The sequence below is a fragment of the Cetorhinus maximus genome, chromosome 16 (genome assembly GCF_964194155.1).
Source record: "Cetorhinus maximus chromosome 16, sCetMax3.hap1.1, whole genome shotgun sequence".
Lineage (NCBI taxonomy): Eukaryota > Metazoa > Chordata > Chondrichthyes > Lamniformes > Cetorhinidae > Cetorhinus > Cetorhinus maximus.
In genome coordinates, this window is record NC_135894.1 from 80,601,467 (window position 1) to 80,629,052 (window position 27,586).

Sequence of the window (27,586 nt, forward strand, 5' to 3'; positions counted from 1 at the left end):
CATATGGACATATGGTAAAAGAACCTGTTAGCATGTTGCTCATGACCACAGATGAGTGCTGCACCGAATCATAACATTATGTAGTGTGTACCTGTAACATCCTTAAGACCAACAAATGGTCACTCCCCAGTGACAGTCACAGTAGAGCCCTTGAAGAAGGCCTTTTGGACATCTCCGACCCAGCGGCGCTTCCTGACTGCTGAGAATAATTAGCTCTATGAAGGATAGGGCTGTAGGAACAACAATACATTCTGTCTTCAGGGTTCTGACTCCCGGGGAGATTTCCACCTGGCAGGGAGGAGTCTGACAGGTATGGGTTTCAGCCCTTGGTGGTAAAACAAGTTAACTGAGGATAACACATCAGGAAGAGCAGCTCAAGAAGCAGTTAAAAAGGCCCCTAACAGCTACATCGGTCAGAGTTGGCAGTTACGGCAAAGGGGAGAGTGCAAGTTGATTTAACCAAAGGGAAGGCCAGGTTATTAAGGGATTCTGCTCGTGCTAGCACTGTGGCCAGCCGCATTCAATATAATTGGTGAAAATTAGGTAGAATAGCTGCCACTGTCGCTTCAGTGCTCATCCTGATCATCAGCATCTGCATTTGTTGTTACCAAAGGTTGATGATCTCGCACGCTGTGCAAATGGTAATGATATCAAACAGGGGGTACATCCCAGTTGCTGCCTCAGCACCACCTCTAGAGAAGGGATGTCAAGGTGATATTTATAATGTTTAATCTGGCTATTCATGTTCCAATGCTAGGTGGGCATCACTAGGATGACCAGAAAAGTGGTAAGAGAACTGCAAATTGACTCAGGATGTAAATAGGGCCAAGGACTTGATGCCCACAGGAGTCCAGAAGGATTCCTGGACAACCCTGTCGGTTGAGAGTCCATTCAGATGAGTTGTGTCCTCCTGGGTCAGATGTATTCTGACCAGGGGCCAACAGGAGGGATTGATGTGGGGATCAAAGGGTTGATACAATTAATGTGTGTTATAAAGGGAGATATATTCATGAAAGCTGCCTCTTTCACTGTATTTTTCCACCACAACCCTTGCCTACACATCTGCCATTGATTTTCTATATGTGTACAGAAATGAAGTCACTGTAGCTGATAAGCCTGAGCTGTTTTCTGTTTTGCTGGCCTGCTTGCCTGCGAGAATATGAAAGTATGTGTTTGCAAGGTGCACGTGAAGACCATAAGCAGACAAAACACACTCAGGCATATGACCAGCTGAAGCTGTATTGTGTATAAGTGTATGTTATTGTAACTGCTCTTTGAGATGCTTTGGTTTGCTGAAGGATTCCCCTGCATACTTCTGATAAAGATTCCTTAACTTTAACGAACTCCAGACTCTGAGGGGCATGTGTCCCACAACGTGCCAGTCAGCCAATTTCTTAAACCAATCAATAATTTGCCTTCAATTCCATGAGCTTCAACTATAGATAACGGGACTTTATCAAATGCCTTCTGGAAGTCCATATAGATAATATCCAGACTTGCCCCGTCCATTAATTTAATCACCTTATCAGTTTCATCAGGCATCATTTACCCTTTACAAGTCCATGCTGGCTCTCTCTGATCAGCTGAAAATTTTCAAGGTGTTTAGTCACTCTATATTTAATTATAGACTTGAGCAATTTCCTGACAACAGATGTTAGGGTAATTGGTCTATAATTCCATGGTTTCCCTCTCTCCCCTTAGCTAAATAGCAAAGTGCACAATTTTCCAATCTAAAGGAATGGTTCCTGTGTCAATAGCATTTTGGAAGATTATAGTTAAGAATTATATGTTGGCCGCCATCTAGTGTGTGCCTGGGGATCAAAAAGATGACAAAAGAATACAACTTGAATAAATCAGCAAAGGAATGTCTGCTGGAGAAAGACACAGAGAGAGAGAGAGAGTTGAGGATAAACAGAGAAGAAAGGAGACAATGATACTAAGTAAGAAAGAAAGGCATCAGGAATGAGAAAGAGCATTGGAGGCAAAGATACTGACAAATGAGCTTTACAGAGAGAGAAAGGAATGAATGGGAAGACAATTACAGAAATAGAATTCACTCACTAAATTACTGGCCTTAGCTACATTGCTGTGGGGAAGTGGTATGTGGATACTTATGGTTCTCACTTTTATCCTTATTTTAGTTCATAGTCTGCATGAAGACTATTCATGTGATTCTACAGATTATTTATTTAATCACTTTTATAATAAACTGCATTAACAATTATGGGAAATCATCTTGAATGAATTTGTAGACCTTCAATAATTCACTTCTTAATTGTAACTTGTTTCTGCTGAAAAAGTACCTTTTGCAATTTTGGTCTCATATTTTAAAGAACCTACCTAATAATGAAACAACTAGTAGTCCTGTGGTCTGACATGTGCAAATTATTTTACTTTCAATGTCTGCTATTGCTCTACAGAGTTGGAACGATGCACAGATAATGGGATATGCAAAGTATTGAACTATGATTCACTAAAGCAAATGTAAAACTTGGATCAGGAAGACCAGATAATCAGGCAAATTAGAATCAGTACAGTATTTTGGGGTTACTTGCTTGGTTAAGTTTTGTATTTAATCATAATTTATAATAATTGACACTAAATTTTCCTGCTTCTTACCTCAACATTTTGGCCTGGGAACAGTCCACGCTCTCCATTAGAGTTGATACCTTCATACCAACCACTGTCATTATCCTGAAGAAACAATCACATCAGATGTATAGGTATGCCTTGTAAGTTATAATATTCTTTAAAGTTAAGGACATAGTTTTGAAGAACCACCACTTTCTGAAGTGCAAAGTGCATCTAAATAATACGGAAATTGATTTAAAAGTACTTTTACTATATTCATTTGCTGGAATAAAGATTCTGGAGTAGAAATTCAATGCTGTTTTGCTAATTTTTCAACCAACAAAAAGTCATTCAAAATAACAATATCTCGATGGGACGTCCCACCCTGGAAGTGTACCTGAAATGCACTGACCACCATTTTGGTCAACAGGTTCTTTAGGTATCCCTGATGACCGCTTGAAATGAATGCCGAGCACATTAAAATATGAAATAGGGATACTGTGCGTGTTTTAGGACCCCTTTGTGATATTGGTGCCTGGGAACATTTGACCTGATTATTCTTAAGCCTGCCCAGAAAGCATAGTGCAAATATTCAGAAAGCAGGCCACAACTTCAGGGCATCTTCATCTCAATTGAGGCAAGGCTCTGGATAGTCATTTTAGACTGACAGAATTGTAAAACAAATTTTTGGCTCTTCTGGTTGGATTTGGGAAGTTTTTGATATTGCAGAGCTGTTGGAGACCAACTTTTAGCTGCAGATGCATTATTACTTCATTGGCTATAGCAGTGCTAGGAAAAAATTGAAACATTGCTGGAATTGCCATTGTGGCTGCCACATAAAGAATGCAAGGGCACAGGAGGCCTCACAGGATGCAAGTCTTCCGGAACAAAATGTCTTATCAGAAGATAACAGAGGGGCAGTGTATGAGGAGTCTGCGCCTCAGTAGGCAGGCAGCTACTGGCCTATGTAGCAGGAACTTGGAGTCAAACACCAGGGGACACACAGCTGGAAAAGTTGCAAAGGGCTTCAACTCCTACACCACGCAATCACTCATTCGAGGGTACAACAGGTTGGAATCAGCAACTTCAGTCAGTGTTCTGTCCGTAGTGCCATCAGGCAGGTGATAGATGCTCAATTAGCAGGGAAACAATAATACATCATCTTCTCCAGAGAGGCTGCTGATCAGGACGTAGAAGCTCTTGGAGTTCTCATTACTTCCCCCCTCCAAACTCACCGACGAGCTGACCCATTTTCAATGGCCTTAAAACAATCTGTCCTGATCTTCTAGATATTTTTTCTACATCAAACATGTCTCCACTCTTCATTCAATAAATTGGTCTAATTGCTCTTTGAATATAGTGTGGTGGTCAAAATTTATGACACGAATCAGGAACCTAGATTTTCCAATTCAACATAAGTTCAACCAGAAGTTTCCCAGTGTGAGCATTACACCCATTTGACCAGTGGTCTTTTGACCCTATGTGAATTTTTGGGAACAGCCTAATAGCAAATTGGAGAACTGAAAGTCATGTGATAATGCATGGTTTAAAGAACTGCAACAGCTAAAAGGCACCAGCAACCAGAAATTCCAAACCAGGTGTTATGGACAGCAGGGGGATTAATTTAAACAGCCCTGATTTCTCCTCTCACTGCCTGTCCATAAACAGAAAGGCGTTTTTGATTTCTGATTCCTGGCATATTTCCCCACAGCAAACTCGAGATAAGGTAAAATAAGAGGGGTAGTTTATTTTACACACACATGCAGACACACACACGCACACAGGAAGGGGCTTCACAATGTCCACCATTTTGCATTCATACAATAAAAAAAAGAGGGATGAGGGAAAGAAAGGGGTTCAGGACAAAAACCACGCTAAAAGTAAGAATTACAGTTCCACGTGAGTCCAGAATCCAGACTCAAAAGTCCAAGGAAGGATCTTTTAGATGGCTTTGTCTGGCAGAATTCCTGGTCTTGGTTCTAGGAACCCAATTGCAGGCTAAGTCTATTGAAGATGCAGCAAAGTATTCTTATATTAGCTAATTCTGTAGGCAAAATTCTTTCTTAAAATCAGGCTTGGAGAGAGATGGAGGTCAAAGGCAATCTGGAGTCTGGTTCTCTTCAGAGGTTAAACCACAACTGAAGATAAAATTTAAAAGCTGTATAATTAAGGAATTCAGACAGCTCAAGTCTTGGTCATGTGACAAGATGGTTTCAGGTTGAGCTATTCAGCTACCAAGGCACCTGGTTGAAACCCATTGTGCTTTGGAAGCAGGTAACAGTGGGGCCATTAGCACAGCATGGGAGAAACTTAAAGCTAAAACTCATTCCTAACACCTACAAATACAAATATAACTAACTTAAACCATCTCTAGTTTCTAACATCCTCCACTTAAAAGACAGAAAGCTTCACAACAGTGAAGGTTTCTTTACAATGGCCTTACATCCACCACACACAAATTTATCATAAATCTCTAAAAAATACCTTATTACATACTATACAAATACATTTTCTATCTCATTTCACAACTGCACATCACATTGTACAATTACAAAAATGTACTTAAACAAATTCAATAAATGTAACAAGATTAGCAGTGTTTGTACATCATAGCATTATCATAACTCAACCCCTTTGTTTCTTTTTCTTCTTATTCCCAGACTTCAACTCAGCAAAAAATGTTTCATTTAAGTCCATAGCCCGATTGTCCTTTTCATTAGCTGTAAGCATAATTCCATCCCCAAGATCATTTTCCGAGCTCAAATGCGGTAAATTCTCACTTCAATTTAGCAAAGTCAAAATGGCACTTTTGTGCATTAACATCTTTCTTCTCTGATCGAAACCTCTTTTAGCCATTTCAAGGATGTTATTGAGATTCTTTTTACGTTCACACAAAAAGGTTTCGTACTCCTGCTTGGTTTGATCTGTGACCTTGTTGTTTTATCCTAATCCTATTTCAAACTATTTCAAATTTCTCTTCAAGCTACAATGATTTTCTCCCTCTGGAGTTTCACAGTTCATTCCAACCCTTCGACTCTTTTGCATAATCCATGAACTATATCATGCCTCTCCTCTACAGGTTTTGAATGGTCTTTTGCAAACTGTCCACTTGCCTGGATTCCAAATGCTGTATTTTGTGTATTAGTACCAGCAAGCACTTGTAAGTCAGTGTCTCTGGTCATTGATCTGGAAGGGTCATCTTGCACTTTTTGTTGACATTTCTTAATTTCCAATTCTGCAGGCACTTTAGTTGCTTTCACTTTGTCCATTACTGAAGTTGATACATCAGTAATATTACTTGGATCAGTTCTTTGCTCAACTGGACCACAATGTAGCAAGGAGTTTTTATTCACAGGAACAACTTCAGAACTGTGACGCTCCATATCACACACCTCCCCTTTCTCCAATTTGCTTTGAAGTTCAAGAATCTCATTGTTCTTTTCACAATGACGTTCAAACAGTTCATTTGTTTTGGTTTTTAATTCTGCATTCAACCAATTATCCTGAATTACCAACAATTCCTTTTCTTGATCAAGAAATTTTCCACGCTATTTCATAGCAACTTCTGACGCTTGTAAGTTCATCAAGTTTTAACTGAAGATTGACCTTCATTAAAGTTTGCTTCTATGCGTTTATCATTCAGACATTTCAAGCCCTCAGTTAAGTATTCTACTCTCTGTGACTGATTCTCAATTGTTCTCACCAATTCTCATTTTCCATTATTAAACTCCTCTTTTACGCATGAAAATTGGTTTTCCACGTTAATCAGGTTTTCATTCAATTGCTTGTCAACTTCGATGAGAATGTTTCATTTTTGGCCACAGCAATTTTCTGAAGTTGGTTAAGCTCAGCATAATCAACTGCCTGCTGCAATACAGTTGTTGCCACACTACTGTCACCACTAACCAAATCATTACCCAGAATAAAATCTACCCCTTCAATAGGTGATCTAAGAATAATTTCCACCGTTAAATTCTGTTTACAAAGTGACTTTGTAAGTTGACTTTACACAAAGGACCAAGGTTTATAAATTCCATTAATGTTTCTTATTAATATTTTCTCCTTCATAAAATTGCCTGAAACACAAATTGTACTATCAGCCACCATCAGTGATTGATCTGGCCCAGTATCTCTCAAAATTTTGATAAGAATTATGGTTTCAAACGAGTCCAGAATCCAGAATCAATGTCCAAGGAAAGTTCTTTTAGGTGGCTTTGTCTGGCAGAATTCCTGGTCTTGGTCCTAGGAACTCAGTTGTAGGTTGAGTCCATTGAAGATGCAACAAAGTATTCTCGTATCCTGGGTACTAGGTTATTCTAAGTGAAATACAGGGTTCTTCCTTAAAATCAGACTTGGAGAGAAATGGAGGTCAAAGGCAAGCCTGGAGTCCGGTTCTTGTCAGAGGAGGATGTGGTGGCATAGAGGTATGGTCACTGGACTAGTATTCCAGAAACCCAGGGTAATGCTCTGGGGACCTAAGTTCAAATCCCACCATGGCAGATGGTGAAACTTGAATTCGGTAAAAATCTGGAATTTAAAATTTGTTGACGCCCATGATTGAAAGAAATTTGCTGTTCTTACCTGCTCCAGACCCTTAAATGCCCTCTGAACAAATTGCAGTCCATGTGAGCCATGGTGTCCCAGAATAAAAAAAATTGAAGCCAAATTGAATAAAGCTGTATAATTAAAAGAATTCAGACAGTTCAAGTCTCAGTCATGTGACAGGGTGGTTTCAGTGTGAGCTATTCAACTGGTTGAAATCTATTGGGTTGTATATATATATATATATATCTTTTTTCTTCCTATCTCCTGGACAGGACACAGGGAAACTAGCAAGCTTTTACATCAATATGTTTCAAAGGAGTTGAGTAGTTTTGAGTCTTGAGATATAAAGAAGGATGCATTTTAGTCAATATTAAAATGCAACTGAAGGCACAGCGTATTGTTCATTTAAATTGCTTAAAATGCCAACTGATAGTCATACAACCATTATTGGGGCAGAGAAGGAAAACAAGTCAAAATGGAGATGACAAGCCAGCTTTCAAAATTAAAGAATTCATAAGTATCTTCGAAACAAAAGAAACTTATAGTTAGATGGTTGCAAAAGCTAGTAATATTGGGCTCTTAATCAACCAGGGAGAATCACAGCCGTCAGAAATACACCTGTAAGCACTCAGGATGAAAAACGATTATCCATCAAGTTGGGTTGAAGGGCAGTAGTCACTGAACAAGCAGGAAAACAACAAAGTCCTCAGCATTTATAGCATTCCAATCATACTGCTGAAATCTTACCAGCTAAGGTCTAGAAATGTTGGGAGTAATTTGGGAAATGGTTGGAAACGGATGCAGTTTAAGTGCTGTTTCTACATCCCACTGTATTTTACTCTCTACTGAATACAGTGGAATGTAAAATTATGGAAGGTGCAAAATGAAACAACCAAACTGAATATGGACAGCTAGTGGATTAGGTTAAGATGACCCCCGTTATGTCAGAAGAACAAACATGTTTTTGGCATGATGAATCTAATACAGGCTAAATACAAATGATAGTGATGATTTTGCAATCCTGCACTCCAAGAGGGAGCATTCAGGATGCCTCACATCTGGCTCATGTTACTTGCGAGCATACAATCCACGCTGGGAAAATGGAATCACTCCTTAAACGACAAATGCACAAATCAGCACAGGAATTCAATAAGCTTGCCTTCTACTATTCCAGGGCTCTCAAGCCCTCACAAGGGGGAGAACTGCAGATTGCTGCTAGGCAGCGAGGATCAGCCATATGTTCGTTCAATATTACATGAATTGTTCAATGTTATAAATACAAGCACTGGACGAGGTTAGTATCAACACAATATGACAAGAGATCTACCATCATTTAGTGCTCACAATGCTTGAGTAGCAGCCAGCCCTTAGGCTACATACCTCAGTACATTGTAAACAATTTTTACAACAAGAGATCAGGCTCTCTGGTTAGATGCAATGAAAGGAGTCCTTGCCTGATTTGAGTTCAGGGCCAATGCAAGAGTATTAGGTGCCCAAGGCAAACCTTCAGCCTTGCATCCCCCCACAATTAACTTTTGAAAATGAATATTGTGCATTACGAATAAAAATTCTGCACTTATAATCACAGATTTATTTTACATGAAAAAGGAGAATATTAAGATACTAATTGCACATTCTCATTGTTCTACACATTTTACAGGATATGTACTAGAAGAAATGCACATTAATATAGCTCACATGATGTAATACTACCTGCTCCTGCAACACTAGATGATTTTATGCGCAATTTACACAGTTAATAATCATTACGATGGAGTGGGTTAGGTTAAATTACATCCTTTGATATTATTTACTGGTTCACAGTTTTGGAAAAGTCATGTAGATTAAAAAATTTGTAAAACTGTCACATAAACAGATTGAGGAATATAATACAAAATTTTGGGAAAGGTTGCAATGTAAATACATGGAAATCTGTATGTATGTATGTCAGTATATGTGGATGTATAGCAGTAGATCTAGACCTTTCATTCCCACTGCTGAAGCCTGTTTGACTACTTACATAGTTTTATGAATAGTTCATTAAGTTTTTTTTGCCTAAATAAAATCCCCTAAGTTTTGCCGCTCTAGGCAATTGCTTGATGTACAACAGCACAGATATCATCCAGCAGTGATTGTGGAACATAGAGGGTTGTTACAGCTCTTTTTGCTCCAGATGACCATAACCATTTGGAAGAAGAGAGAGGATTAGGCTTAAAAATACCTAGACAATACACAAAATAGGTGTCACACATTGCGCACAATTATGTGTTGACTTTTCATGATAGCTTTCTCATATACATGAATTTATTGTTTGAGTGATGAAGATTCTTTACCTGGTTGGTAACTGTAATAACCTCTCCTGGTATTAGAGTCAGTTCACTCACTTTGCGACGCTTGAAGATGCATCGAACTACTGCCTAAGTAAAGCAAATGAGCTAAGTCAAGTCCAGTTCTTATATCCTGGCCAGTTCCACTGTAGTTTGGCATGAAGATAAGATGGTAATATATTTAATAATTCTGCTTTAATTTTTTGTGTATTGTCATAGGATAACATTTTTTTTATTTTAGGTGCTGATTCAAGAATATTAAAACATAGTAACATAGTCCCTCAAGTCTGATCTGCCATTTAATGAGATCATGGCTGATCTGCAACCTAACTCCATATACATGCCTTTGCCTCATATCCCGTAATATCTTTGATTAGCAAAAATCTCTCAATCTCAGATTTAGAATTAACAATTGACTTCACATCAATTGCTGTTTGCGAGAATGCCAAACTTCTTCATTTCATCCCTGAGAGGTTGGAGTCTAATTTTTGACTACGCTCTCTTTGTTCTAGACTACCCAATCAGCAGAAATAGTGCTTCCTTTTCTACCTTATCAGTTCACCTAAATATCATGAAAACTTAAACCAAATCATCCCTTAAACTTCTAAATATTAGGGAATACAACCCTATCCATGGAAGAAGACATCATCACTATGGCACAAGGTAGCATTCCATTAATGCTTGAGGTGGACTCCTCCAATCTTGCTGGTTGGCAAGCGGCCTTTTCAGTTGTTTGATGATGAATGGGAAGTTCTGAATTGATGGCAACAAATGGCAGGATGTGAAGAGGATGTTTGGCTATTTGCAGGACTGCAGTGTGTTATTGGCATTGCAGGGGGTTGGAGCAAGCCAAAAGTGGCTTTTGTGTGAGGTTGCAAGATTCTTTAGCTGGTTGGTAACTGGTGGAACCTAAGTGAACCTCAAAATAATCAGGCTTCCCAGGCATCAATGCGTGCAGCTGGTGGTGCAGGTCCCTCGTCACCTTTTGCCTTTTCCTCCTCCTCGTCTTCCCCATTTTCATCCTCCTCAGAATTCTCTGAAGAGGCTCTGTGCTTTGGTCCCCCTACTGGTCCACGCCTTGCTGCTGTGCAATGTTGTACAGAGAGAAGCACCCCACGACCAGTCTGGATACAAGGGCTGATTCGTACTGAAGGGTACCGCCAGAAACGCATCTTGAATGTGTCAATGGTTCACTTGATGACAAATCTGCTACTAATAAGGCATTTATTGTAACGTTGGTAGGCTTCATCCCTCAGGTTTCTGAAAGGTGGCATCCTTGTGGTTATCCCTGGTCTCTGAACAGCCAGCCAGTAGCTCTGCCTCCAGGTGTGAAGAAGTTTAGGAGGATGGACTGCCACAAGACAAAAGTATCATGGCAGCTGCCCAGGAATCTATGCAGGTATGTGTAAACGATCTCCCACATTGATGAAATGGAAGCCTTTGCAGTTGATGAACACTCCTGGGTGATCTATGGTTGTGTAATTGCCACATGTATGCAATCCATGACATCCTCTATGACCAGCCAGCAAAAGATGCACAACTGAGCATCCGCTCATTCTGACTGGCCAGGGAAGTTGACATAACAGACAGCTCTGCCCAACAAGCCTTTAGTTACTTCTGTTATGCATCTGTGAGCTACTGAGCGCAAAATCCTTCAAATGTCTCCAACAGAGTGATCCAGAGGCGGAAAATGCTGATGATTGTGGTGACTTTGACAGCTACTGGTAAAGCATGATTATCAAACCCAGCTGGCAGTAGGTCGTGGCCTGGCAGGCTGTATATGTCTGCCCCCACTTGACTAGACACTCTGGGGCTACTGAGACACTGGTGCTCAGGCATGTTGAGGAAGCTTACCCTCTGCTTGTCGACCCTGTGTTACAGATATGCCCTCCTGCGAGCTGCACCTCTCTCTCCTGTGGAGCTACAGGTCTATAATCAGCAGGCTGCTGCTGCTACTGGTCATTGGTCCATATCTGAGATCCAGCCTCAGGCAACACAAGCAGCACCTATCCTGATCTGATCAATTAGGCCTCTGAATTGGTCAGACCTTAAAATCATAGGTGACAGCTCCAAAGTGTTGAAGAAAACTGCAAAAGGTGTAAAGTAAACTCTCAGCACAAGTACTGTGAGCAAAACCTTTCCTACAAACCGGTATGGAAGCAGTTGTAAGTACAAAGAATTGATTGGTGCATTTCCCTGAGATTGCTTCAGCTCCCTCAATTGTCCCTGTGTACTTGTCTAGCTTTCACTAGCAAGTTCCAGAAAGACTGGGAAACCGTTGGACTCAAAGTCAAACTAAAAAATCAATGTCAATATCACACATTTAACATATGTTATGTGGTAACCTTACTTTTCTGGAAGTTACTTGCATGCAGCCTAACGCACTGCCGTAAAAGCTGGAGGTCAGCTGATTGGAGTCGGCTTCCCAACACACTGTCAATTTTGCTGGTCTTACCTCCACACAGCCCCAAACCCACATGCTCTTGTATATTAAAATCCAGCCCAATGTACCTAAAAATCGTGTTGTGAGTGGCCAGGAAGTGCAGTTGAGTTAACTTGGAGGCAGGAACAGAGTGGGGTGGCTGTTTTGAGGTTGGGTTTCCTGCAGGTCCTGCCGAATTTAAAGGCAAGTCCTGATCAGCAATTTGTTTTTCTCTGTTTCTGAGCTGCCAGCCAGGCTGAGAGGCTGCCAGCTGTTGGTGGACAGGCCTGTGGCACCAGGCTGCTGTCAGAGAGCAGAGAGGCACTGGAAAAGATTGGCGAGGCCTAGGGTTGAGGAGAAGGAGATCAGAGTGTGCAGGGGTCACAGCAGGGGGCAATCAAAGGCCAGGGGCAGATCAGAGATTGGTGGGGGGTGGGGGGCGGGGTGGCAGAGGAGATTGGAGGCCAGAGGCCTGCAACTTGGTAAGATCAAGGAGAGGAAATAAGCATACAGAGGCAGGCAACAGGCTACATCAGGGACACCAGGGCCAGGGAGACCAGAGGCAGATCAGACGCACCATGGAGGAGACCAGGAGCCTCATGAAGGAGGTCTCATAGTGGGTTTCCGATGGCGGGGGTGGTGAGTGAAACAGGTATACTGGGTCTAGCAGGGAAGTAGAAAGGCACTTACCTCCTGGATGCAGCAGTGTTCATGTTCCTTTAGCTGACGCACTTTCTGGGCGTTAAATTTAAAACAGGAGGTAATATGAGGCATGTAGCTTCGTCATAATATTGAAATTGCCAACCTGTCTCCTGAGAGGGGATTGATGGCCTGCCCAGTTCCATTTCCATTAATGGACAGATTAGAGGCAGAAAAGGATTCAGATTTTTAACATGTTAACGACCTAAATCTGCCTATTTGGGGGTTTAGAATTCCCCCTGCCTTCCATAGCTTCACATTCCTCATCAGAGAACACACAGAAAAGGTTTATAAGAATGGCTCCAGTGATAAGGGGCTTCAGTTATGTGGATAGATTGGTGAAGCTTCTCCTCAGAGAAGATTAAGAGGAGATTTGATGGAGGTGTTCAAAATAGTGGTGGTGGGGGTGGGGGGGAGGTGTTCAAAATGATGGTGGTGGGGGGTGGGGGGGGTGCGAGATGGACAGAACTGTTTCCATTGGTGGAAACATTAAGAACCAGTGGCTATGCCCATTTATTGTGACTGCCAAAAGAAGTAATGGTGACCATTTTTAGGCATGGAGTGGTTAGGATCCAGAATGCACTGAGAGTGTAGCGGAGGCAGATTCATTCAACAGGGAATTGGATAATTGTGGGGGGGGTAGAATTCAGGGCTTAGGGGAGAAGGTCGGGCAGTGGAACGAGCTAACAAAGCACGGGACAGGCTGAATAGCCTCCTTCTGTTCTGTAACCATTCGATATGATTCTAATGATTTTCCAAGAAGGTGGAGAAAGTCCTTTTGTCTGAATGAAAGTGGGGAGATATTCACAATTATTAATTTATTCTTGTACCTAGAGGAATGATCCAAAATGAATGTACCTTTAAACCATACAATTTAAAAACCATACAACTGGCTGGATGGGCGAGGCAAAGGTGGTTTTGTTGCTAGACTAGTAATCCAGAGACCCAGGGTAATGCTCTGGGGACCAGGGTTCGAATCCTGCCAGGGCAGATGGTGGAATTTGAGTTCAATAAAAATCTGGAAGTAAAAGTCTGATGATGACCATGAAACCATTGTCGATTGTTGTAAAAACCCATCTGGTTCAATAATGTCCGTTAGGGAAGGAAATCTGCCGTCCTTACCTGGTCTGACCTACATGTGACTGCAGACCCACAGCAACGTGGTTGACTCTTAACTGCCCTCTGAGCAAGGGCAATTAGGGATGGGCAATAAATGCTGGCCTAGCCGGCGATGCCCACACCCCATGAATGAATAAACAAAAGATGATGCGCTGACCAAATAACCGTATGAGTACCGAAAACAGCAGGAACTGAGCTGGTCCTTACACAACCCCGCCCTGCGGAAAGCTTTCTCCTTGTCACCCTTTAAATGAAAGGACCAGGGAAAACTCCACGTTTAAACCGGGATTGAAACGTGCAAAGTAAAATACAACATTTTCTATTTTTCTATTTCCGATTCCCAGTGGCCGGAGTACTTGGCCTTGGTTTCAAAACTGTGCTCGTTACGTTGCTGTTAAGAGGGGGAAGGTAAAGGCACAAAGTTAAACCACCAGCTTCATTCCCGAAATTCACCGTGTAACGTCTCGAATGAAATCAATCGCCGTCACGTTTACTTGGCCAGGTCACCTCCTCGATACAAGCAAATCCATTCGGATTTAATACTTGATCGTTACTTTTCGATCTTCCAATAACGAGCAACTCACTACAGCCTGGCACAGAAAACCTCAAAACGTTTCTCAAACCCAATGAAGATAATTTACTCTCCTTATTTACTCCTATTTTTAAAATAGCTTCGTCCTTTCATTAGATTGACAGTCAACTTTAGAGGATAGCCGTCGCTTTCTGTTAAAAAGCAAAACCCTCATTTTGTCCAAGATAAAAGCAAAACACTGCGGATGCTGGAAATCCTCGTTCTGTCCAGCGCCTTTAATTAAAATTCGCCTTTTAAGCCACAGCTGATCTGAACGCATTTCCCCAAAACCAGGGTAGCGAAATGGAAAGTGACATTTTTCCCATTAAATTGTGAGAAAGCTCAATGTGTCCAGATCCGAGAGTCTCCTACCTTGGTGGACATTCTCTCCGGGTATCCCTGAGTGTGACTCGAAACTCTTGATCTTTAAAGGCAACCGCGACAAGCAGCTAAGACGCTGTTCCGAACATCAACGCGCCGTTTGCTCACCCTACAACGTTCACGTCATTGGCTCACGGCGAACTTTCCTGGTGTTCCCCCAAAGGCGATGCTGCCCCTGACATCAACAGGATTTAACACCCCTGCTGGATATCAGCCAGTGCCGTTTGGCAAGAGCCAGGCTGGCCGAATGATAATCGAACTTAGCAAGCGCCTTGCATTCCAAATTGCAGACTCAAAATAACATTTCCAAGCATAAATTACCCACCAATTCCTGCAAAAATACAAGAGAACAACTTAGAAAAACGCCCTCAAACAACTTAAAATTGGTTGTTCTGAACTGCGCAGAACAGATAATAACGCTACTACAGTAATTATAGATATTTTATTTAATGCTACATATAAGAAGCATTGGTCCTACCCCGCCCCCCAGAGAATGGGAAGCCAGGCAGAAAGAGGGAATATTTAGGCTGCATTTGGGAAGAGTTATTCATCATATAGTACAATGTACATGCGGATGGGACACACTTGAAAACACTTGGCCTCATTTTGAGTAGAGCGACTGGCCGAATTGTTCAAAGCAGAATTTACACTTACCAAATGATCTTGTTTGGCATTGATCTCAGGGCAAAATTAAAATAAAACATGCTTTGTCCTCTCTCTCTCACACACAACTTTATTCCTTCCCTTTCTCTCTTTCCTGAAATTGCTCCTCTGTCTCATCTGGAATGTCCTTGCAGGAGCCTGTGGAACTGTACTCTGTTCGATAGACAAGCAAACTGGAAGAAAATTATATTTAAAAAAATCTTGAAGCACTTTTACCACCAACAATCTGACAAATGGGACAATAGGTCTTTTTCTTCCTAGTCCATTATGGTTTTTAAAAATGATTGGTGATGGAGTACCATTAATGTTTTATTGTGGTAGCAACGGCGAATTGCCAGAAGTTTGTGAAATTAAGTAACAAAATCCATGTCAAATGTGTATGAGAGCTTTACTTCCAAATTAAAGGTTGTCTTATATGATGTTTGGGGCGTGAGAATGAAGAGAAATACACTGGCCTTAGTGGTTAATGCAGTTTTAGAATGATTTTTCCATGTACGGTGATTGTGCCTATTTCCTGTCAGGGCCCAGCCCCCAGCTTCTCTCTCGCCATGCATATTGCTTCAACTCGCTTATGTTCTTTGTCTGCCTCATCTGATTTAAAAAAAAAATCTCTGGCTTTAAAAAATACTGATCACCTGGTTTCCAAGGGCTTGAAAAGGCTATGCAGTTCACCTGGCTGATCCTAAACACTAACGATTTTCAATCACCTACTCCATCAAATATGAACCAATCCTCCCTTAAATGTTACACACGAACAGCCTCCACTTCCTCCCATAGTATTGTATTCCGTATATTCACCACCCTATGTGAAAAGCAGTTTCAACTAAACTATTGTTCCTCTTCTAAGCTGGATCTCTAGTCATCTGGTTCTAGTGTTTGTGACAATCTTGAATATGTTCAATTTATTTACTTCCTTAATAATCTTAAACACTTGAATAGTATCTCACCAAGTCTCTTCTCCAGAGAATCAGAGATTTCTCAATTGCTTCATCAACAACTTGTGTTTATATGCCTTTAACAGAGAAAAACATCCCAAAGTAATTCCAAAATGGACACCGTCAAAAGGGATATTAAGAGAAAGCAAAGCTTTGTGGAAGACAAGGATGTTACAGCCTTAAAGGTGAGGCAGCTAGAGAGGTGGTCGGCTAAAGTCACGATCACCAATGGGGGAGGGACTTCATGAGAGATATGTCACAGAAATGGAGAGTTCAAGCGGGTTGTAAAGCTGGAGGATTTCACAAAGGTAGAGAACATCAATGCCATTAATAGATTCAAATAGAACGAGAATAATAAATTTGAGCCATTCTGCAAGATTAGGGGTAACACGTGAACAGGACTTGGTGTGATAGGAGGTAAGCAGTTTTGGATGAAATGAAGTGCGTAGAGAATGGTAGCCTGGCCAGTTGAGTATTGAAATTGCCAAGATTAGTGATGGATAAAGGTTTCAGTGGAGATGGGCTGAGATAGGAGTGAAGGCAGATCATGACAGTAATCGTGGAAATCTTTATGAGGCAGGCAATATGGGGGACAAAAGATCAGCTCAGGTCAAATAGGACAAAAAATTAAGTCTGTTCAAGCTCGCAACAGTGGGCGGAGAGGGAGTTTGAGTAGTTGGCAAATGTACAGAAATTGTGCTGGGGGCTAAATTTTCCCACTCCCAGGTAGCAGGCTTGGAAGTGAAAGGTTGCCAAAAATGACACAGAGCTGCACTGGCATGACACCCCAGCATATTCTCACTACCAGGGAAGTTTCCCAGCAGTGGGTTGGAATACCTATTGGCTGCCCACTGAATGGAGGTAATGTCTCTGGCTCGCCAGCATTTTGCTATCTGTGGTGCCCCCCCCCCCCCCCTCCGCCTCCCCCTCCCCCCGCCATTAGCTCCATTAAGGTAGCAGGTTCAGGTCTTTTGGAGCCAGAGGCTACATTGCACTAATATGGGGCTGCTGGTATCAAGGCCATACCTATTGCCTCCAGAGGGGTTTCCCCTCCTCTCCAAGTAGTCTGCCTACTTGGCCCCTCTGAATTTATAGGTTGTTATGCCTCCGAGGGGTGCCTCAATTTTGCAATACTCTCAAAGTATCCTACCTGCCTCAGCAGCATCCATCTCGCCCTCATTGGGCTAGCGTCTAGAGCCCATCCTGTGTTTTTGAAAAGATAATTAAGCTGCCTCAGTCTGGCTCCTGACAAGTACGGGCTCATGGCCCTTATCTGGTCCGAACATCAGCATCCCAAAGCCAGTGAGAAAATCCAGCCAATGACTTTGGTCTTCCCGATACTTGAGAAAATTTGTGTTGGACATCCATTACTGGATGTTAGACACCACCTGGCAGAGTGCAGAGCTTAATTGAAAGTTATTGAAGAGGTAGAGCTGGATACCATCAGTGCACATGTGGCAATCGACCCTATATTTGTGCATGATTTCTTCACGCAGCAGCATGTAGATGACAAATCAGAGTGTCAAGAAATAGTTACTGTTGCCAATGTTAATAATTTCTTCTAAGAACGCCAGCATACTTATTAGGCAAGGCCCTTCTTTCTGTATATCAATGCTGACCGCCTCTTACCATACAGCCGCTGTTACTAACCCCTCTTTCAGGATGCCTTCAGATGTTTGGTTCACAGGCCTGCATTATCCCAGATTGCTCACTGTTCTAAGATTGGCATATTGTTAGCTACTTTGAAATCCTCTGGCACCATTCCCCAGCTGTGATTTCCTTAAAGATGATACAAGGTCACTGAGTTCACCAATCCTTTAAATGCTTGTGTAAAGTCCACTGCCTTGTCAACCTCAGCCTACCAACGGCCACCTTATCTGATGTTTCTATTTTTCAATATTCAATTTCCAAACTGGTAAGACTAATAATGCTCTTTCCCTTTAGCACAGAGAACGTATGGCCTAGATTTTGCATACAGTGGTGGTGACTATGCTCTCAACCGACCTTGAAGAAAGTAGCCCACAAAGATTAAGTGATCTGTAGCATGGATTTCACCTTTCCCAATATTTTCATTCATTCCAGTGACAGTTCAAGGGGATCTCTGATGTCCAGCAAGTGATGACTATGCAGGTTAAGAGCTAATCACATTGAATAATTCTCAGATAGCAAAGGAAGTTACAACCCATTATCATTCACTGTTTAATCATTTTACAGACAGCAAAATAGATTGCAACACACACATGGGATGAAGGTAAAAGATGACAACAGGTTGCTGCAACTTATTTACAAGTCTAAGAGCCCTGGATTAAAAAAAAAAATTTGCAATTTATTCTAGATTACCAGTTTACAGAAGGAAGTTTATGCTCATCAATTATCTGCCCATTATAACACTGTGTACTAGTAAGAATACAATTTTAATTTGTTCCATTGGTTACCCAAGTCAGAAAACTAATGATTGATCTACAAACAAGCCAAATATTTTCTTTAAGAAATATAAGCCAAGGCCCATAATGCAAAACACATCATGATTGATCGGGAGAGACTAGGCAGATGAGTAATAGTGAATAACATCAAACTGGGACTTCAAACACCTGCAGATTATAGAAGGGAAGATTGAGCAGTTCTAAAGTTTTGTCATCATGGAAAAGGACGAGTTAGAATAGGAGACAGTGCGACGAGTCCTGATAAACAAATAAGGATGCAGTGAGTAGGAAGATTGTGCAGGATCACATATTTAGAGCAATGTGGAAAGTTCAGAGTGATAGCTATAGCAAAAAGAGAGATCAATAGACATTTGTAGATTAGAAGTGGTAAAAATGACTCCATCAGACCCAATAAAGTTCAGTTGCACATCTGACACTGACAATAGCTAGATGTTAAAATCCCTTGTAGAGCATTTTGGCTTTTCATAATTTTCTATTGCTCAAATGCAACAGGAATCTGATGTTACAAATAGTTACTAATTAGAGTTATGAGCTCTGACTTGCATTTTAGCCCTTGTTTTAAAGATATGGCACATCTAAACATATGTAAAATGGTACTAATTATGGCATTTATGAGTTTACATTATTTTCTCAGCATGCATAGAGGAGAGCTGCTGGTCCTAGCATGCATCATCTTCTAGGCTTTTGTAAATTATGCAGAACATTCCAAGGAAGTAAGTCAGTGAGTTATGGCGCATGGCATGGCAGGTTGTGTATATCTGTGAAACAAGTGATGAATGGCCTTTTCTCATTCCATTCTTATATCAAGTATGATGCAATGTGAATATAAAAGAATAACAACTTGGGGGGGGATGTCGGGGGAAGGAGCAGGGTGATGGGTGGGAGAGAAGGGGCGAGGGGAAAGAAAGTGATTTCTATGTAGAAGTCCCTCAATAAACCAAGCAATTCAACTTGTGCCAAATCTGGATTAGCAGACAAAACATCACAATTTCAACACACTGAATAGCCAGTTTATTTTATTATGTTTTTAAAACCATAAAACAAATGCCATTCATCTTCTACTAAATTAAACAAATGCAACCCAGCGAACTTAAACTCTATCTGCAGGTTGGACTTGTATTTTCACAGTTTGTTCCCAGTACTTTGATGTAATCTTCTCTGGTCATTGTCCATAATTAATTGGACAAAAACAACCAAAATCTTGTAAATTCAGTTGCTTTTGATAAGAGAAGTCAGTGGATATTAAAAGGTAGAAATCCAGCCAAAGTTGGATTTTAAAAAATTACATTCTCAGTTTGTTGTGTACAGGTTGCTGGCTGTAGGAGAGTGTTTTTCAGGAGTTTAGCTGTACCTTTGAGCACAAGAGATGGAAAATATTAAATATCAACAAATGTTATTGACGCCATCAATTTTCTTTTACGAAACATCTGTACATATGTACAAAATCATACAAATGGCAGGAATGTTCATGTTTCTGTCCTACAATCTCATTTCCCATCAAGCAATGCCTTGATGTCCTTCACTCCATATTCATTTGCTACAGCTGATGCATGGTCCAAAGCATGGATGATGGCCAGAATTTTAATCACTTGCTTGATATTCTCCCTAAAAAGTATATCAGTTTGAAAAAAGACAAATTACATTCACAAAATAAAAAATACAAATACACACAATTACACACCGCCCTCAGAACACTCCTGTTTAGTTATAGGATATTCAATCTTTCCTCTGCTTTCAAAAGTTTTGGACTAAAACAGACTGCAAAGATACAGCAATTATAAATTTAACAAAATGACAACTTAGCTTTTCAGATTAATTTTGTATTATTTTATACATCAGCAGGACCCTAAATCCAACCTGAACTGCTATCTGACTGTCGACCCCAACTTCAGCAGGCTTTAAGACAAACCATACTGCATTCATTTCAGGAAGCAGAACACCTAATTCTTTAGCTAATGTCAATATGCATTTCCTGCTTTCACGTATGAAATACTTCATGGTGTAGAGGTGAGGCATAAAGGAGAGTTTTAAAGTAATCAGTCCAAATCAGTTTTGAAGGAAAAAAAAGTGCCTGGAACATGAGGCTACAGGGCAAGGTACCAGAGAGCAAAAGAACATGAACCCAGCTGTGTTGTGTGTTGGATCCTTCTTCGCATATAAGGGATCAGAGAGAGGGACAACTACTCTTGGAGATCTTGGAACAGGTCATCCATTTTACTAGCCATGGATAGTGCGGAAAAGGAAGAAAAATCAAATGGGGCTGGTGGGGGGAAAAAGTATAAATACCTAAAAAGGCAGATTTATTCCTAGTCACCTCTCTCAACTAAGGCACATTGCACATTACCACTGCCCTAAAGGCAGCTGCTTTATGGCATCATACAAGTTGTCAAATTATAAACAGGTACCACCATCTAGATACAGAACATAACACCTTTCCCAATAACTGTTTTAGATCCAGACACTATTGTGGGTGGTAAATTAAAACGTATCTTATGTCACCGTATGTACCTTGCTGTACGTTTTTCTACATCAGAGCACCCAAGGCTTAGCCGGTAGATAGTATTGGCCAAGTGAACAAGGTAACAGCAGAAATTTTCCATCTGTGGGATGCTCTTATCTCCTTTTAGGTTGACAAACCAGTGCTTTGGTAAACAGGTGATGAGCTAAAAGGTAAAAGTAGCATCATGAAATTCAGTCTGGTGTCCATCTTTTCTTTTATGTTAAAACCAATATAATTTTTACAGTTATGTCTCTGAAACATAATGAGAGGTATGTATTGCAATTTACATTATGTTGGGTCATGATGCAAGAATAATCAAGCTTTAGAATCTGAGAAACTTAACAGCACAGGAGGCATCCATTTGGCCTGTGCTGTCGGCACTTTGATAGAGCAGTCATGCTTAGTCCCACACCCCCACTTTTTGTCCTGTTATCTCATCAAGTATCTGTCCAATTCCCTTTCAAAATTATTTATGGATCAGTTTTCACCAACTTTTCAGGTAGAAAATTCCAAATCCTGGCAACTCAGTGAAAAAAATTCTCATCTTCCCTCTAGGTCTTTTACCAGTGATTTTGAATCTATGACCTCTAGTTATTGACCAGTCACCAGAGGGAATAATTTTTCTCTTATCTATTCTATCAAAATCTACCTTGAAAATCTCTATTAGGTCACCTCTTAACCTTCTCTGTTCCAACAGAGTTTTTGAAGGGGGCTTTTCCCACCTTCCCGCATAACTGATTTTCATCTCTGAGCACCTCCTGGTAAACCTCCTCTGTACCCTTCTAAGGCCTTTTATCTTTCCTGAAGTGTGGTACCCAGAATTGTTCACAATACTCCAGCTGAGATCTAACCTGTGGTTTACAAAGTTCTAGCATGATCTCCGTTTTTATATTCTATTCTTCTATTCATAAATCCAAGTAACCCACATGCTTTTTTAACCATCTTATAACTGGCTCTAGAATTAAAAGTATAATTAGCATAAATAGGAGAATTTTTTTCCCCTCAGAGGGCCGTGGGTCCTTGGAACTGTCTTTCCCAGAAAGCAGTGGAGGTAGGCTCACTGAATGTTTTTAAGGCTGAGTTAGATAAATTCTTGACTAACAAGGGACTCAGAGGTTAACGGGGGTAGATGGGAAAGTGGAGTTGAGGCCACAATCAGATCAGCCATGATCTTATTGAATAGTGGTGCAGGCTCGACGGGCCGAATGGCCTACTCCTGCTCCTAATTCATATGTTCATAGTCTCATATTAGGATTTTAATTCCATGAAAGAATATGGCTCAAAGTCTGCCTGAATAAATGTAACAGTAAAAATAAAGCACTGAAGAGGTCTGGAGTATTATTAGCTCAAGAACCTGTACCCATTAAGTGAACAAGTTACTTTAGCTTTTACTCAGTGGCAGCACTCTTGCATCGTAGTTGGTCGGTTGTAGGTTCCAGCCCCACTCCATAGATTTAAGCACAAATTCTAGGCTGACACTCCAATGTAGTACTGAAAGAGTTTTATACTGTTAGGTGCCAGCTTTTGGATGAGATATTAAACCCCAAGTACTGTCTCAAGGTCTGATTGCTGGCACTATTTCAAGAGGAGTAGGGGAATTCTACCAGTGTTCTGACCTCCATTTATCCCACAACCTATACCAGCAAAAGTAGATTTCATCATTATCTGTGGGACTTTGCTATGTGCAAATTAGCTGTAGTGCTTTTCTACATTATTTTTAAAATACTCATTGCTGTAGTGGCTTTGAAGTGGTTTAGAAATTCTGAAGAAGCTATTTATATGCTAGCTCTTTCATTAGTAAACATAAGTCTGCAAAGTAATTGTAATGCAGTATTTTAAACGTACTGATGTCAAGAACACGGGAAAGTCAAACCAGGTATAAAGTTGGAACCTAGAATCAACTCATTAGTTCATTGACCTCAGACATTTGACAAGTGCCCATCTGTTGGTGTAAAGTTTGGAGCATTAGCTCTGAAATAAGCAGCAGGGAAACACAATACTACACAAAATTTCAATTTACTGAGATTCCAGATTTTCACAGGTGTTTGGATCTTAATGGCCTGGGAACCTTAAAACTTTTCACCCTGTACCTCAGCTTACTTACACTCTGACATTTCTTCAGGCTGTCATCTCCTGGATCTGAGTTCTGAAGAGCGAGAAGGATGTAGCGATTTAAAAGACTATCCACAGTTAGCTCCTGCAATACTCGATTTGAGATTATGCCAGTCCATTGCAAGATGTTATCCAATAACTGAAAAGGTAGTATAGGGTTTAAGAAAACAATAGCTTTCAGCTGAATTTTAGTAGTAGTAAGGGTTCTACTTGGTTACCTGCATTTATTGTGGGGCAATATTTTCTATTCAAACATATCATACAAGACAGCGCTATTTTCTGCAGCTGATGGAATCCGTAATTAATAAGAAATAGTAGCAGCAGTAGGCCATACGGTCACTCAAGCATTCTCCATTATGCAAAAAGATCATTTAAGAACAATGGAGAAGCTAACTAAACCCCTTCCCTAACACAAATCTACACAAAACATAATGCACTCAGATCATATTAATTTACTGTTTTTTTATCCTAAAGTGGTCCTTTGAAATAAATTAATCTGTGGAATGTTCTGTGAATGAAACATGCTACTGAAACTGATTTAATGAAAATTGTAAGTTATTGAAGAAAATTTATTTGCAAGTTGACTGAAAACTTGCCTTTTTGCAGAATCACGACAGCCTTATGGTTAATGGGCTAAATTATGCAGGCTAAGTTGTTGCCCTTCACTCGAATCAAATAATTCTTAACATGCAACAAATCAGTTTCTCACCCAAAGAAAATTGTAATATAAACTCAAGCATTGCAACTGGCAAAAATAAAATATCCTCAACGGAACACCCAACCCCCGCCCCTTGGATTGGCAGTAATCTATTAGTAGATTCAGATTAATGCAACTTCTGCTGTACACCTTAGAACCCAAAGAGGAATCCAGTTCTTCCCACACTGAAGAATAGCCCTCGAAGTTATATATCACAAAAATGGCAACCAGGTACAGTTAAATGAAAGAACAGTGATATTAAAACAATCCATTTTTAAGCTCTCACCTTAAGTGCTGACCAAAACTGTCGCTGAGAAAACAGGTAGGGTCCCGAGTTCTTGTTCTCCAGCACACTACAATAACACAATAATGAATTACTTAAATCTAAAAATTAATGACATGGCATGAAACATGCAATTAGAAATATATTTAATCAAAATTTCTTTTGGGAGTAGGGTGATGAGGGTATAACACTTGGAGGTGAATCCATGCTAATTAAGGTGAGGAATATGAGCACAAGCAAATGACCATTTCTTCCACTCTGTGCCTAATGCAGCAATTGTTGCCAGGTTAAATATAAAAGTTATTAAAACCAGGACAAAGGGCCAAATCTTCTGGTCTCCGGATTGTCGGAGACTGACCTATGACCAAAGTTGTGTGTCGGGGACCTGCAGAAGTCCTGATGCACTGACCTATGTGAGAATTGCACAGGAAGTTTGAACTTCTGATGAGCCATTCCCCCGCTGCCTGGGACCCTGCGCAAATGTCTACAACTGAAAGTTCTGATGAAGTTCTGATGTGCTTACATGGATGGTTACCTAGGAAATGTTAAACAGATTAAAACCCAGTCTAAAGCCTGATAACTCCAGAACTGACCCTCCCCTACCCACTTACCCATTCACTCATTCATCCATTCACTAACATTCAAAGACTGGACATTTAAAGTTACCATGCGGGGAGGGGGGCATGTCCTGCCTTCCCCAACTCTTCTCTGCTTTAATGGAGTTTCCCTGAGGAGCACTACACTTCACATTTGTGGAAAAGCCGGACTTGGAAGGTCCCAGAAAAAATGAAGGGCAGAGTTGAATTGGTAAATTTGAGTAGAGTGCCAATCCGACTATAACTGCTGCTCTTCAGAAGATCCGGGCCAACATCTCTTCATTGACCTAATCTCCTAATATATCCACCGTGCACTACTCACACCAGTCATCTTTGGAATCTTCACAAGGTAGCTAAAGGTGAGAAAGGAAATTTGACTCCACCTTAGCTTAACTATCCAAAAGACCCTACACATTATTTCTTCACAACTGTTTCTTAAATGATTCTGGCACTTTCACTACCAATACCCTATTGGAAAAAATTGAGCTGTCCGTGAAATGCATTCCATATATTCAGTCTGCTTGTGAAGAATTCCCTGATATCAGAGCTACGTTTGATGCTCACTTGTGTGAACCCATTATCCCTTTTCCAGCTTAATTGTTTATTTTCTTTCAAGTAACATTCCAGATCCATCTTTTCCATACTGTTTTGTGTACCTCCATAAGTATTATAATACAGCCGATGGTAAATGCCGAGCTGTTCAAATTCCAGAGGGAAACTTGAAACAACTGTCACAGCTTATTTTCAATTTGTATAAATTTCAAGATGCATACCTTGAATTCAGTAGTAATAAGACCAAGTCTTATAGGTTTTATAAAACTAGATTAAACATTTATTAATAAGAGAAATTATTTTAAATACATACATACTACCATGATAACTTCTAAATCCCCTACTCCATCTAACTCCCAGTTACACTTTCATTAAGGCAACAGTCAGACACATAGATTTTAGAAGACCCAAGCAAAGAAACACGATACCCAAGTGAGTTCCATGTCGACTTCCAAGTGGGTTTTCTTATCTTCAATCCTTTGAAGACTGCAGCTTGAGGCATAGATGAAGACTTTTCATACTTGTAAGGTCTTAAAAATGCCTTCCCCTACACACAGCCCTTGCTCCTTCTTTATACATATCTTCCTCTTTGAATGCAAATACCCATTGTTTCACTGTCTTTGGACTTTATCTCCCTGATAATAAAACCCTCTCACTGCACTAAGTTTTACCAGTAACCTTTGGGCAAAATAAACAGAGTTTCTAAACCTCACCTGGCTAGGTGACACATTTCACCCCTCATTTGAAAACAATCTAGTCTGGTTTATTTCAAAATGCAAATGTTCCCTTGACACACGTTTCTAAAGTTCCCCATGTTTATCTAATTAACATTTCAAACCTACCCTCTCTTCTTAGATCAAAGCACCCGGACTAGCTGCCTCTAATTCAATTAAATCTCACACACACACACACATCCCACTATTACTCAATTATACAATATTATGAGAATTATTATATCTTCTCCGTATTGTAATTATCATAATTTAAAAAGACGGCTTCATTTTTATTAACCCATCTTATACTATTCTCCTATACTTTTCTATATACTTCCACTATTACATTACCAGATGCATGCATTAACACAACAATATATATATATATATACACAAGCCCTTTGCATCAACAGAAATCATTCCAGTTCAGAGTCCAGGCTTTTAAATGTCCAAATTTCCCTTTAAGCTTCAAACTCTTGATAATCAGATTCTCTCGTCCAGCGACATGTATAATCTGTAGATTAAATGGTGGCAGTGATGAACTCCATCTGAATTGCCTTGCACTTCAGTCTTGAAATTTCTCCAGAAACTTTGAAGGATTGTGGTCTGTACAAACAATTGTTTCTGACGAATTGTTTGCCACAAAATTTCAAAATGCTGCAATGCTAATACCAAACCCAAACCCAAAGGTTACGGGGAGAAGGCGGGAGAATGGGGTTGAGAAACTTATCAGCCATGATTGAATGGCGGAGCAGACTCGATGGGCCGAATGGCTTAATTTCTGCTTCTATGTCTTTTGGCCTCCTTTTCGATCATTGAATATCTTCTCTGTTGTGCATTCAACTGCCGTGAAAAATACCCCATCGGTTTTTCAATTCCAGTGTCATCTTCTTGTAACAGTATGGCCCCAATGTCTATTTCACTTGCGACAACGGCCAACCTAAATTGCTTGGTGTATTTGGCTACTGTCAAACCTAGTGTCGTCATTAATATAGTTTTCCAATGGTTGAATGCCCTCTGACACTCCTGTGTCCATTTAATCTTGTTCTTTTTTAATAGTTCAGTCAATGGAACAACCACACTGCTAAAATTTGGTACAGATTTCCAGTAAAATCCACTCATGTCTAGAAATCTCAAAACTTCTCGTTTTGTTGTAGGCATGTGGAAATCCATAGTAGCTTTGACTTTTACATCTCTCAGAGCCACCTTACCATGTCCAATGGTAGGGTCTAGATATGTAACTTGTGCTTTTGTAAATTCACTTTTAGCCAACTTCATCACCAAATTAGCTCCTTGTAGTCAACTAAATAATTCTTCCAGATGTTGTAAATGCTCCTCCCACATTTGACTGAAAACTATTAAGTTGCCAATTTAAACAGCACAATTGCTCAGTCCTACAATTACTTTGTTTGTCAGTCTTTGACTTGTTTGGGTTGCATTTCTCATACCAAATGGC

At 40.4% G+C, this 27,586-nt stretch overlaps 2 protein-coding genes across 6 annotated transcripts in view; both read right to left on the reverse strand.

The window, feature by feature from the left end:
* Positions 1-14,744, reverse strand: part of LOC144691756 (sorting nexin-9-like) — a 98,672-nt gene extending 83,928 nt beyond the window's left edge. For 3 of the 4 annotated variants that reach the window (XM_078560187.1, XM_078560184.1, XM_078560183.1), the window contains exons 1-3: positions 14,627-14,726; positions 9,450-9,533; positions 2,620-2,694 (exon numbers count right to left, since the gene is read on the reverse strand). In XM_078560187.1, the coding sequence (XP_078416313.1) occupies positions 2,620-2,694; positions 9,450-9,533; positions 14,627-14,638 (171 nt within the window). In that variant the 5' untranslated portion in view covers positions 14,639-14,726. Of the gene's footprint in view, positions 1-2,619; positions 2,695-9,449; positions 9,534-14,626 lie in introns of all 4 variants that reach the window. The other variant, XM_078560185.1, reaches the window with a different exon arrangement.
* A 4,927-nt stretch (positions 14,745-19,671) lies between these two features.
* paxbp1 (PAX3 and PAX7 binding protein 1) overlaps positions 19,672-27,586 on the reverse strand; it is a 55,769-nt gene continuing 47,854 nt past the window's right edge. Inside the window, exons 15-18 of one of the 2 annotated variants that reach the window (XM_078560180.1) lie at positions 24,273-24,339; positions 23,282-23,428; positions 21,186-21,340; positions 19,672-20,282 (exon numbers count right to left, since the gene is read on the reverse strand). In XM_078560180.1, the coding sequence (XP_078416306.1) occupies positions 20,165-20,282; positions 21,186-21,340; positions 23,282-23,428; positions 24,273-24,339 (487 nt within the window). In that variant the 3' untranslated portion in view covers positions 19,672-20,164. The remainder of the gene's footprint in view (positions 20,283-21,185; positions 21,341-23,281; positions 23,429-24,272; positions 24,340-27,586) is intronic. The other variant, XM_078560181.1, reaches the window with a different exon arrangement.